Source organism: Ptychodera flava, unplaced genomic scaffold (assembly GCF_041260155.1).
Source record: "Ptychodera flava strain L36383 unplaced genomic scaffold, AS_Pfla_20210202 Scaffold_73__1_contigs__length_589788_pilon, whole genome shotgun sequence".
Lineage (NCBI taxonomy): Eukaryota > Metazoa > Hemichordata > Enteropneusta > Ptychoderidae > Ptychodera > Ptychodera flava.
Genome location: NW_027248395.1, coordinates 213,094 through 224,913, shown reverse-complemented (window position 1 = coordinate 224,913; position 11,820 = coordinate 213,094). Strand labels below are relative to the sequence as shown.

Genomic DNA, 11,820 nt, shown 5'->3' with positions numbered 1-11,820 from the left:
GTTGTGTGAGAGATTTTCTTGATGATTCATGGCGCCTGAAACTTTGATACCTTCGAAGTTTACAGGGTATCAAAGTTTCAGAAACCATGATTTAGTGAATAAGTTATCACTGAACAGACAGCTTGCATTTGAACATGGTCCAGTACAATTGTGAAAATGTGATGGACGTCTGGTTATCCATGATTGAGTGACAGGGAAACAGGGGCAAACAAGAAACTGATAGAAGGGTGTTATGTAATGCACATGTTCTAAGTGTGACTATGTACCACAACAAATAATGTGTATTACATTTATTTTGAGGTACTTTTTTATGTTTGAAATATTGCATGCATCATCTTGGATGCAAAGTCAAGAGTCTTGGGCTTTTTCATAAATTAGGACTAAGCACTGTAAAAGAAGAGATTTTTAATTACTCAATAGTAACGAATGTTTCTCTCCCTGTAGGTGCCATGGATTTCTCATGTTCAACAGTGTAGAAGGAAGCTTGTCATCATCTGCAGTGATGACAAATGTGGAAGAAAGTCTATATGTAGAAAACACTGCAAACTCATCCGTATGACTGTTGTTGAAGGACTGAATGAGTCTGTATCCTCTATAAGTGACAATGATGACCATGAATGTATTCTTGACCCGCAAGAAGACATAGTGGCCTGCTCATCAAGCAAGTCTTCTTTGGACATTGATGACACTCAGGGGAATTTCGGTGACTGTGAAGACAAAACTATCATCTCATCCAGTCCTGCAAAGAGGCGCCGCTCTACTGCACCTCTCAGAGAACCAACAGATGTTTAAAGATGCCTGCTGTGGGGATAAGTGCATGACTACTCTCTCTCTAAATGACATCGTTAATTCAGAACAGTTCTTTAAGACATCACTCAATGAAATTCAGCAAGGCCAGTATATCCTCAACAAATCCGACAGCATTCATACACACATTATGGGAAAACAAAATCAAAACTTATTTTGATTTGGTAATCTGTGGAAGATCTGTGTGTGAAATAGCTTGGTGTAATGTATTTGACACATCTTATCAAAGATTTATAAAGTATAAAAATCTAGTGAAAAGTGGTGTCACCAATGTTGAGCATGGCAACAAAGGAAAAACAAAGATGAGGAGAAAACATCGAGATCAATTGCATGGATGAGATTCCACTTCGAACGAATCGGGGATTACATGCCGCACAAGAATATTGTACGCCTTCCTACATTTCACACTAAGGTTGATCTGTGGTCACGTATGAAGACTCAGTTGGCAGAGAGACTGTTCTTCTCACACATATCATATGGCTACTTCTGTGATATATGGAGGAAGCACTTGCCAGAATTTCGTACTGGTGTGGTAAGCATTCATTCTGACAGTATTATATTAACTATGTTTGGTTTTAATGCCTGAAATAAGATGGAATACCATGTGTTTGATTTGCGTACAAAGCCTGTAATACCCAGTGTGACTGCATTTGACTCGTAATTGTTAAAAAATGAATTAAGTCTGGAGTAGAATTCATAATTTTGTCAACATGGATGATCATAACACTCATATAGGCTATGTTGATAAACACAATACTGGGTATTTTAGCATCTATAGAGATGTAAGGATAAGATACTCATTTCGATGTATTTTCATGTACACAGAACCTAAGAACTGAAAAAATCCAGAAATTGTATCTAATGTCCCTTTTAAGTTTAATTTACCTTCCAAGAGCATCTCATCACTTCCGATTGCATGTTTCACTATTCCATTGCATGCTCAACTATAGACAAACATTTGAATCAAATTCTGAAATGTCAGAGAAATTAATTTTATCGCAAAAAAAGGGTTTGGAAATTTACCGGAGAGGAGGGGAGGGACACTTGTGGTATCCTGAAATGCTTATTACAAGAGTGTAAATTTTATCTTTGTTGTTGCAGACCTCAGACTTTGCTGAATGTGGTGATTGTGCACAGATACGTAATGCCATCTCAACAGCAGCCACTGACTCTGAACGCCAAAACGTCCTCAAAGTTCGAGAAATTCATGAGAAGAGAGTTGAGTAAGTTACAGTTCCTTCATTTAATTTAGTGTCCTATGAATAACCCATAACTGTAAGTCTTAAAGTTTAAAAATGTGTTGAAATTTTGATTGTTACTTTTTTATTGCCTTTCATTATAGCTAAGGCCATACCGGTACATTCATAGATATCAGCACTTGTAGAGTTTCCTTTACATATACCGTACTCTTATGAAATGCAGTAAGCACAAGTCATGTAAGAGTTTGCTTAAGTTTTGGATACTGTTCACTTAAGTTATAATGTTTAACCTGCAAATACACTAATCATAATAACTATGATTCCTGTGAATATAATTATGTGCTATGAGTAAAATTTAGGGACAGGTGGCTGGGACTTCAATTTCTGGTCTGTGTTGGCTAAGTAGTCTTATATCGTATTAAGGACTCTTACCCGGTAGTGTTAATACACGGGATGTTTCGATGTATGATTTTGAATACCTTATTTCTGTCCTTGTGTTGACTACACATCAGAGCTTCAGTTAACGGAAAATTCTGCATATCTCATACATAATTACTCTGAAGTACGCAAAGAAAATTGATTTCTGTGTAATCTGATATGCATGGAAGAAAAACACAGACTCTGTAACAAAGACATGAGCACACATGGTTTCCCTCAAATGCGTAATTTATCCATGACTATAAGTAAAATGTTTGCTGACAAAAAACGTTCATGATTTTGCAATATTTTGTCCTAATCCTGTCAATTATGTAGCGGCAATGGTTTCCTTGAAGGCTGTACTATTAAAAATGTAACATGATCAATAGACATCGCCGTTACTTAATTCCGCCGCGCCCGATGCATACTTGTAAACCCTGTGTTGAATTTCAGCTAATGTTATGCCGACTTTGAAATAATAGATTTATGGCGGTCTAGCATAGTAGACTACACACTTCTTTACAATGAGTTTCGTGAAGTCTTCCCAAATATTGCAAAGTTGGCATATAATGGCCATAATTGCAGCCGTGACCCCTGAGTCTCATCTGTCCGATGTGGACGTGGGTTCAGTACCCAAAACAGCATTAAAACATAGAAACACAGTTATCTCAGTGAAGATGTTATAAAAGATCTGATGGTAATAACCATGAAAGGCCTAAAACTTAGTGAATCTGACTTCAGAGTAGCGATAACTTAGTGAAATCTGACTTCAGAGTAGCGATGATTGAGTTGAGTTGGCAAATTAAGACATCAATGGAAGTGGAAATGATTAGTAAGAAATGAATACTGTCCACTGAGAACAGAACAGAACAGAACATAATTAAAGATTGTGAAAGTTGTCAAAGAAAAGCATTGTCAATGTTGATGTATATCGAACAGTGATGCATTGGATTTTGAACTAGTTTTCAATATGCTTTATACAGCTACTTTCTAGATACTTACATGCAGTTGTACACGTTTTTTGATACATTTTACGGCTTTCGCAGGTTTGAAAATCCTAATGGAAGCTCTGACACGTATGGTTGTCCTTAATGAAAATGAACTAACATGTACGTGATAAGTAGTGTACAAGTGTCCTTATACATGGAAGGCATGTTAGAGTCTTCATTGCGCAATCTCCAATGGTAATCGGCATGAGTCATATAATGGTATCCCTGGTATGGCCATCATGAAAATTTGAAATTTTCAGCAGTGGCAATGATGATAACCTGCACATTGAATGCTCTCTGCAGTGCACAGTTTTCCAGGATGTCCTATTAGCTATGTCGCATGTGTCATGAACAGCTAACTTAGTAACTTATCAATACATACATTGAAAATATTTCACATCTGTATAACTTTGTTTCAGTGTGTACATCTGTAAAATATATACTCACTCAGAATTATCTTGACATAATGCAATTTCAGAACAGAGAGGACAGTTTATCATGATGCAAGAGAAAAGGCAGTTCGACAGCCAGATGATTTACTTGTTATGATTATTGATGGGATGGACCAGAAAAAGACGTATTTCCCAAGGTTAATCAGAGAGAAGAAGGACACTGAAAACCTAGGAAAGATCCCAATGCATGCAACAGGTACATTTTCCTTGTCATGTAAGCAAGTTTAGTCCTCTGTGTTACGTATTTGGTTGTCAGATCTTGTTTGTGTGTGTTTCCGTATGGAAGCTTGTTTCTCATACAGTATGTATGGGTTTTTTTGGAAATTTATTAGAATGAATATTTAAGCACAAAAAGACCTATAAAATGAGCTTAGACAATTTTCAGTATTAAAATCAAAATTTTGTTAAGAACTGGCTAGAATGCTGATGTGGTTTTATAGTCAATATGTTTTTGATCCATTTAGGTATTCTTGTTCAGTAATGGTCCATGACATTAGGTGGCAGTTGGTTTTTTTTTCACTAAACTGATTGTGGTTAGGAAACAAGCATTTTCAATAAGTGGATACTAAAAAGTATTCACCTGAATTATTTTGCAGGAAGTTTGATTCATACCAATGTCCCTGAAGGCAAACTGGCAATTATGCGACTGGACATCCACAACTTTCCACATGATTCAAATATGACTATTAATAATATCATGTGGAATTTGATTGATAACAAAGAAAGGCTTTCAAAGAAGCTTCATGTTCAATTAGATAACTGCTACAGAGAAAAACAAAAATCGGTATCTCTGTCCTTTGCGTCTCTGCTGGTGGAGTATGACATGTTTGAAGAGGTAAGAATACAGGGGATGTAGAGAAATTTACATACACACATATACTCTCTCTCTCTCTCTCTCTCTCTCTCCTCTCTCTCTCTCTCTCTCTCTCTCCATCTCTCTCTCTCTCTCTCTCTCTCTCTCTCTCTCTCTCTCTCTCTCTCTCTCACACACACACACTCTCATGCAGTTAGACATGGCCAAAAGGTTGTAATTACGTACACGTACCATGTTGAGTCAAGTGATAAATGTTGTAAGCAGACAGTAGTTGTTTCAGTGAAAGCAGGTACGATACCATGCCAAAGGAATTGTTAAAAGTAGAGTAAATTTTTGTTTGTGATATATATTACAAGAGTACAGACAGCTGGTATATGAAAATAAATTAAAGGCTGGACAGTAGTTGGTGCAAGATGTGCATTTCTGTTATATGTAACATGAATCTGTATTATTCTTCAATTTGTTAGGTGATGATAAACTTCCTGCCAGTGGGTCACACTCATGAGGGTGAGTTCTTTATTAAAGTTCCACTGTAATTTTTGTCTTTTTTTCCATTATATTTGACATGTTTTGTCTGACAAATGTAGTTTTAAGGTCCGAAACCTTGAAGCACAATGAAATACTCAGCACTCAGCTCATCAACACAGCCTATATGTGTACAACTACATTGTTACTGTTGAAAATTCAAGTCCAGACTACAATTCAGTTTGTGAACAACAATTATTGTTATACATATATAGAATATGCAAACAAGGTGCTTTATCTTGCCACAAGGGAGTAGGACAAGAAAATTAGCGACACACAGAACCAAAAAACTGAAAAATTTACCCAAAATTACAACTATAGTTTCCCTTTAATTTCATTGTCATGAATACACATCACAAATAGTTTTTGACGTGCCTAAAAGTACCCGATGTCTCTCAGGTATTTGTTAGACTTGTTAGTATTCACAATATACATTTTTCATGTGATGAACATAGATCACTGAACCAAAAATGCCAATTTGGATGATTCACATGTCAGGAGCTTTACAATTGAAAGCTGTAATGAAACATCTAACATTTCAGTCTTTCAAACTTAAAGCTCCTGGAGCTTTATCCTTTTCTGTATTTTTTGATATGATACTTCGAAGTAAAGAGCATATCCTCAGATATGCGATCACAGTAGTTTTTTGAAACAATGGTGATGAATGTACAACTCAGATTGTATCAAATAATTATGTCGCACTTGCAAATAACTTTGTCTGCACATGGACACTTCCAGTGAAGTTCACAAAATCAATATTTGCATTTGTATCAAAGTATACCATGTACTCTAGCTTAATTCATTTATTCTGAAACCGTCTTTTAAAAGCAGAAAGAGAATGTAAACTGTTCAAATTAGGTAAATACTGGCAAATGCCAACTTCAGAATGCAAGATTCCTACAGTTACCTGTATTTTTTATTCAAACAACCCAGACGTATAATTTATTTATTTTGCAGATGTTGACCAAATGTTCAGTCGAGTGTCTACAGCACTGAGAAAGGCAAATTCCTTCACTCTGCCAGGTATGAAAACTAAGTATCTTTGATTTTGATTGTTGCATTTTCTATATCTGTATAGATTGAGCGGAAGAGTTGAAAAAGTGCAAACGATATGTAAATTTGCTTGGAAAGGGGAGCAACTAAATGCAGATTAATAGGAGAATCTACAGTATTACTAGTTAGTTACTTGATCAGGGCCATGGACCCTCTGATATTTTACCTGGTATTAATCAGCATTTTGTGAATAGTTTTTTCTTGAAATATTGGATGTGGTAATGTGACTTGTGTTTGCTACATACCGGTATAATAACATGAAATGTGATGTCTCGGATTTCTTCATTTCAGAATTGATGCATAATATTCATGAGAGTTATACACCATCAATTAAGTGTGAAGAAGTGAAGTACCTCTTTAATGTTAAAGAATGGCTGGAACCATATATGGCAGGTAGATTTGGTGGGCATTCAAAACCACACAATTTCAGATTTCGGAAAGTCAATGGACGAGCGAGGATGCACTACAGACTATGGTCAACCGATGCCTGGCACCAACATATGATGAAGACAATGAAGATACACAAGGGCTTGTGTGTCTTGAAGTAAGTAATACTAATGCACTACAGATTAAATCCCTTGGCAATTTGTGCAGGCAAATCTAACATGGTTTCTTTTTGTTAATACCGTATATTAAAGGCCCCTGCATAGAGAAAATTTTATCGTGTACGTACTGAACCAATATTGGATGGCACTTTTTTGCACAAATCGGTCCTTTTTATTTCATTGCATGTATAATTCAGCTGTGTGTGAGTCACCTCTAATCATGGCCAGCGGAAACATAAAAATGTACTGAATTCACCAGATCAGACAGTATGCACCTGGGTGGGTGCATGGTGGTCCAGCAGCCTTTCTTAAAACATAGACAGTAGTCCCTCTCTACTGTCCATGATTAAAGTAGTGCTTACAATTTTAAATTACTTGTGACAACTTTTATATCCACACATTATAAAATTTAAAGTAGCATTTCCAACTATCGAACCGACACTGGACAACTCTCATGCACATTCCAATTTCAAACCAAGATTTGTGTAGGCGATAGGAGATACAGTAACAATTTTATAATTTTGTCGACATAGATGTTTGACAGCCATACACAATATTTTCAAGGAAACTAAGGGAAGAAGTTGCATCTGTGTTGGCAAAAGAAAGGGTATTGATTAATTAAATGTTCATGACAAAGGAAACTTGCATGTCTGACAGGTGGTCAGCTGCTGATAACTTTACCTTGACAAGTGTACAATTTTTTGCACCTTCGAATATCAACTACTTATTTAATTTACTCTTGAATTTAAACATAATAATTTTGGAAAATGTTTTTAAATGACAAAGCCGGTCATTTTACATCAATTTTGTTTGATGCCAGACACTATATTGTTTGACATGTTGAAAGATAATGAATGGGTGACCATGCATATGACTCCGGTTTTCAACAAATGAAACCATCCTCATTTCGTGCATTTGTGTCTTAATCAGATCCTCAAATTTAATGCAAAGTTTCAAATTGTTAAGAAACCGAAAAAGTGGAGAAGCCTTTGGCAAACAATGTCGGAGTGCACAAATCAAGGGGAACTGTGGGTAGCCTCACTGACTTTGCAAGATGCATGTACAGCTGCTGATGTGGCGAACTTTTGTGTGCCATATATATGGCATCATTATGGCCCTCATGATGGGACTGTCTAAAACACCACTGTTTACAACAGAAAGTCACGTGTTGAATTGAGAACAAGTATGTTCAACCTTGTGTTGATGCTCATGTACCAGTTATCTTATAGCTCACATATTATGCTGCATCATTGCTAGTGTTGACTTGCAATGTTAGCAATAATGTGGGATTGTCTCACCAGCCTCTACTACAAACATAGTTACAATATACTGTTGCATATTAGTAATTTAGTCAAAGATTCACAGATGCCATTCATATATTCTGTGATCATATAAGTGACACCATTGTTTTGAGTAAAAGAGTTGAAATTTGTAAAGTATGCAATGATCTAATTTTGCAATAATAAATCATTTTCACAGACTGTGCCAGATGTTAATGATGTGCCCAGCATGGTGGAACCATCTCTTCTAAAACTGGATCTCCAGAGGATAAGAAATGACATTCCAAACAAGTACGCTGACTATATGCCACAATCAGCCATGGATTATCTGCAAAATTTCGTAAATGATATCGAGCAATATGAACGGGTGAGTTTTAGTTATCATTATATATTGGTGGTATTTATAATATTTTATGCTTATCTTTGACCCTCAGTTAGATTGCAATTGAAATATTTCTCCTTTGAATGATACAAAGAAAAAATCATGAAGAGAAGGAACTCGTAAATCAACACTTTGAGACTGAATATTAGAGTGAGGTGCAAGTTGAAAATATTTTAAAAATGGATTCGTAACAAGAAAACATGGGTCACAAAACTTTGTGTAATTTCCAAGATTGATATAAGGGTCAATAAGGGTGCATAATCAATTGCATTTGTTGATTTTCGTTGTCACATAACAGGTAGAAGAAGCTGATGAATGGCCTCTTCAGCAGTTAGTTGAAGTTGGCAGAAGAAGAAGGACTGCAAGAGTTGAAACTGCGGACTTTATCCCAGAAAATGTGCAACGAATACAACAAAAGATGGAATCGGTGTGTCCTACAGTAAGTGTCCGCAATGTCTCTGATTATGAAGTTTACAAACTATTAAAGGTGTTCACTTTCATGATGGATTTTTATCCTTTCTTTTTCCATCAGTAACATGACAGGAGGAGTTACTTGTAAATCAGGAAGTTCTGCATGTCTGTATATGACTATGACTAAAATGCAGAGCTAAAAAATTCCTGTTGGCCCCGTGTCCACAGACTACCAAAAATTGTTCTAGGGCTACCAAAGTACATACATGGTATAGTAGCCTTTATGGGCTACTGCTTTTTTTCAGACAAGCAAACATGTCAAATTCGATATTTTTTTTCATTACTACACACACACACTGAAAGGAAACCAAAAACACTGTTACTTTGTTAGAACTAAAAGGTCTAACTTTTTACAAAAATGTCGAGAGTGAAACAATGAAGCAACCTTTATTTATCGCAAACTTGAAAATGAAAGTTAACATACAATGGCCAATGAGAATCGATGTACCCTCCGAACAGAGCTGACACAATTTAAAGCTTTGGACCAAAACCTATAATGGATGCCTATGTGTGCATTTAGTGTGCTGGAAACTCATAACTTCACCTAAAAACATCAGCAACTTCAAAATTTTTCTTCAAAACTATCCTGTTCTTTCAAAGTGGTATGTTCTCCTAATTTTGAAGTGTTCAGTGACATTCAAATGGCCATATATGACTAGGGATTGACCCTGCCTGAAGATTGAGCATGAGAAGATCACAATATGCTAATTACTTCCATATTTAGTGAAGAACACCCCCCCCCCTCCCTGCTGTTGATTGTAACTAATCTCAAGGAATCAGCTAGCTTATGACAAACAGTGCTTTGGCAAGTTATGCTTGCAGGGAGTTTCTTCCAGATTTTTGGTACTTTCAGCCTGTTTTTAGCAGTATTCATAGAAAAGACTAAATAATTAGGGCAATATTAATGATCAGAAGTGAAATTTATGAGAGTCACAAAGAGAACAGGCCATTGCATTTGTATTGTCTCAGATCACTTCCAGTGGTCTTGGTATTATGATTTATCTTTTGCATTTGATATACCTCGACAGACATAAAACTGCATAAAATAAACAATGAGACATTTGACCATAGTAATATAATTTTTTATTGTCAAAACTGCAAATATGAGACTGTAAAAAACCTTAAAAAGAAGTCCCCTCAACATTAATTTTAAAGTGAACACATCTTAATTATTAGGTTAAATTTTAGCAGAAAAAAAACACTAAGCAGAGGACCATGTGGTAGTATTTGTTAAGATGAAAAAATGCAAACATGGCTGTGGTTGAGTCTGTAACTCCAAGCTACCAAATTTCAAACATGGTGGCCTTCTTGTGCTACCAACGAAAAAAATTTAAGCCTTGAAATTTCAGCATGTTCTGGTGAAGTCTTTGAAAGTAAATTGTGAACTCTCCACAAATAGAGATAACCTGTTGATTTTTCTATGTGATGAAATAGAGTTATTTATCTCCCTCTAGGTGACTATTGACAGGCAAGGCAGGCGAGCTGAAACAGCGGAAGTTGTTACTCAACCGTTGCTATAGGAATGTTTGTTGCAGTATTTTGTCCAGAATCGGAGGAAGTACCCCAAATTGGAAAAGTTGTCAGTAGGGATAGTACTTCGTTTACTATTCACTGGTACCAAGGCAAATGGAATACTGCATGGAAACCATGCTACCTCACCAAAGGAAGAGCCAAAGTACCATGGGAAGACAAGCAAGATCTGGCTGCAGCAATCCTGTGGGACTTTGAATTCACCAGCAAGAAAATGTTAAGCAAAAGAACACAAACCATTTTGGCAGAGAAGTATGAAAGACTCAAAATGAGCAATTAGTCAGCACCTGTTAAACCTTCTTCTTCATAACCGCTGGTCAGACAGCATTATGATATACAGGTCCCTAGGGATAACCTAACTTGGATTGTTCAAATTGTGATGACATATGCAAATATGTATTTTTAAGGAATTTTTTTTGTCATTTTTGGTCAAAAATTTATTTCATCGAAACCACTCGTCTGACAACTTTGATATTTGGTATACAGGTTCCTACAGATAAACTAAATCTGCAATTTTGTATTTTTGGTGCAATTTTTGCCATTGCAGGATCTGCTTGTCCATTGCTAAAGAAGTTCAAATGCATGTTCCTAAAGATGACCTCCAGTACCTAAGTTGTAGACCTTATTTGCTTTTGTTATTCTTGATTTTCCTGGTTTAAATATTTCTTGAATGGACCAATTTAAACCAAATGTGAGCACATAGTGTCCTTGACGGTATTTTTTTCAAAGTTGGTACAAGAACATTGACCTATCATATCATTAAATGCATGTCTATAGGTTTCACAGTCCAATGCAATATAATGGCTGCCTGGTGGCCATTTTGTTACCATTTATGACAACATTGACTTATGTTATACACATGTACATCGATTTGTTTCACAAAATGATCCAATATGGCCACATAGTGGCAATTTTGGTATAGTGTAATTTTTCTGTAATTAATAAAAAATCTGTGGCCATTTACATGCAGACTTGCCTGTGTATTCAATATGTTCAGCCATCACCTCCTTGGAACTGGCAAAATAGCAATTTAGGGACCGTAATGAGTATGCTGACCTCAAATAGTAATAGTATCCTTGTAAGGACATGAGGTGCCCAGTCTGAATGGACAAATTGGATAAATCACTGATAATTGTATGAAATTTTCCATGAACACTCATGTAGCCTAATTTCTTCCAAGACTGCTGGCAATAAATTCTTTACCCTCAATTCTTCCTGCCCCACAAAATGCCAGTAACAAATTATTTGCCCCATTTGTCCCTTCCTAAGAATGCCGGCAGTGGAGGCATCATGGGCCAGTGGCTAGAGCAGTGGACTCACGATCAAAGGATGGTGAGTTCGAGCCCCGGCATGGCT

The 11,820-nt window shown here is 36.3% G+C and overlaps 1 protein-coding gene across 1 annotated transcript; it reads left to right on the top strand.

Moving 5' to 3' along the window:
- The first annotated feature begins 793 nt into the window (after positions 1 to 793).
- On the top strand, positions 794 to 9,099 carry LOC139128841 (uncharacterized). The gene is made up of 9 exons (XM_070694549.1): positions 794 to 1,339; positions 1,909 to 2,030; positions 3,891 to 4,060; positions 4,461 to 4,699; positions 5,146 to 5,185; positions 6,161 to 6,226; positions 6,548 to 6,800; positions 8,281 to 8,448; positions 8,762 to 9,099. Exons 1-8 carry the CDS (start codon positions 1,142 to 1,144, stop codon positions 8,330 to 8,332), a joined length of 1,140 nt encoding a protein of 379 aa, XP_070550650.1. The 5' UTR covers positions 794 to 1,141; the 3' UTR covers positions 8,333 to 8,448; positions 8,762 to 9,099.
- Positions 9,100 to 11,820: the final 2,721 nt, after the last annotated feature.

Excerpts from the sequence above, each read along its gene's own strand:
- LOC139128841 (XM_070694549.1), top strand. The coding sequence starts at position 1,142 with ATGAGATTCCACTTCGAACGAATCGGGGATTACATGCCGCACAAGAAT. Across the intron at positions 5,186-6,160 it reads AGTGGGTCACACTCATGAGG|ATGTTGACCAAATGTTCAGT; the intron begins GTGAGTTCTTTA and ends TTTATTTTGCAG. Across the intron at positions 6,801-8,280 it reads AAGGGCTTGTGTGTCTTGAA|ACTGTGCCAGATGTTAATGA; the intron begins GTAAGTAATACT and ends TCATTTTCACAG.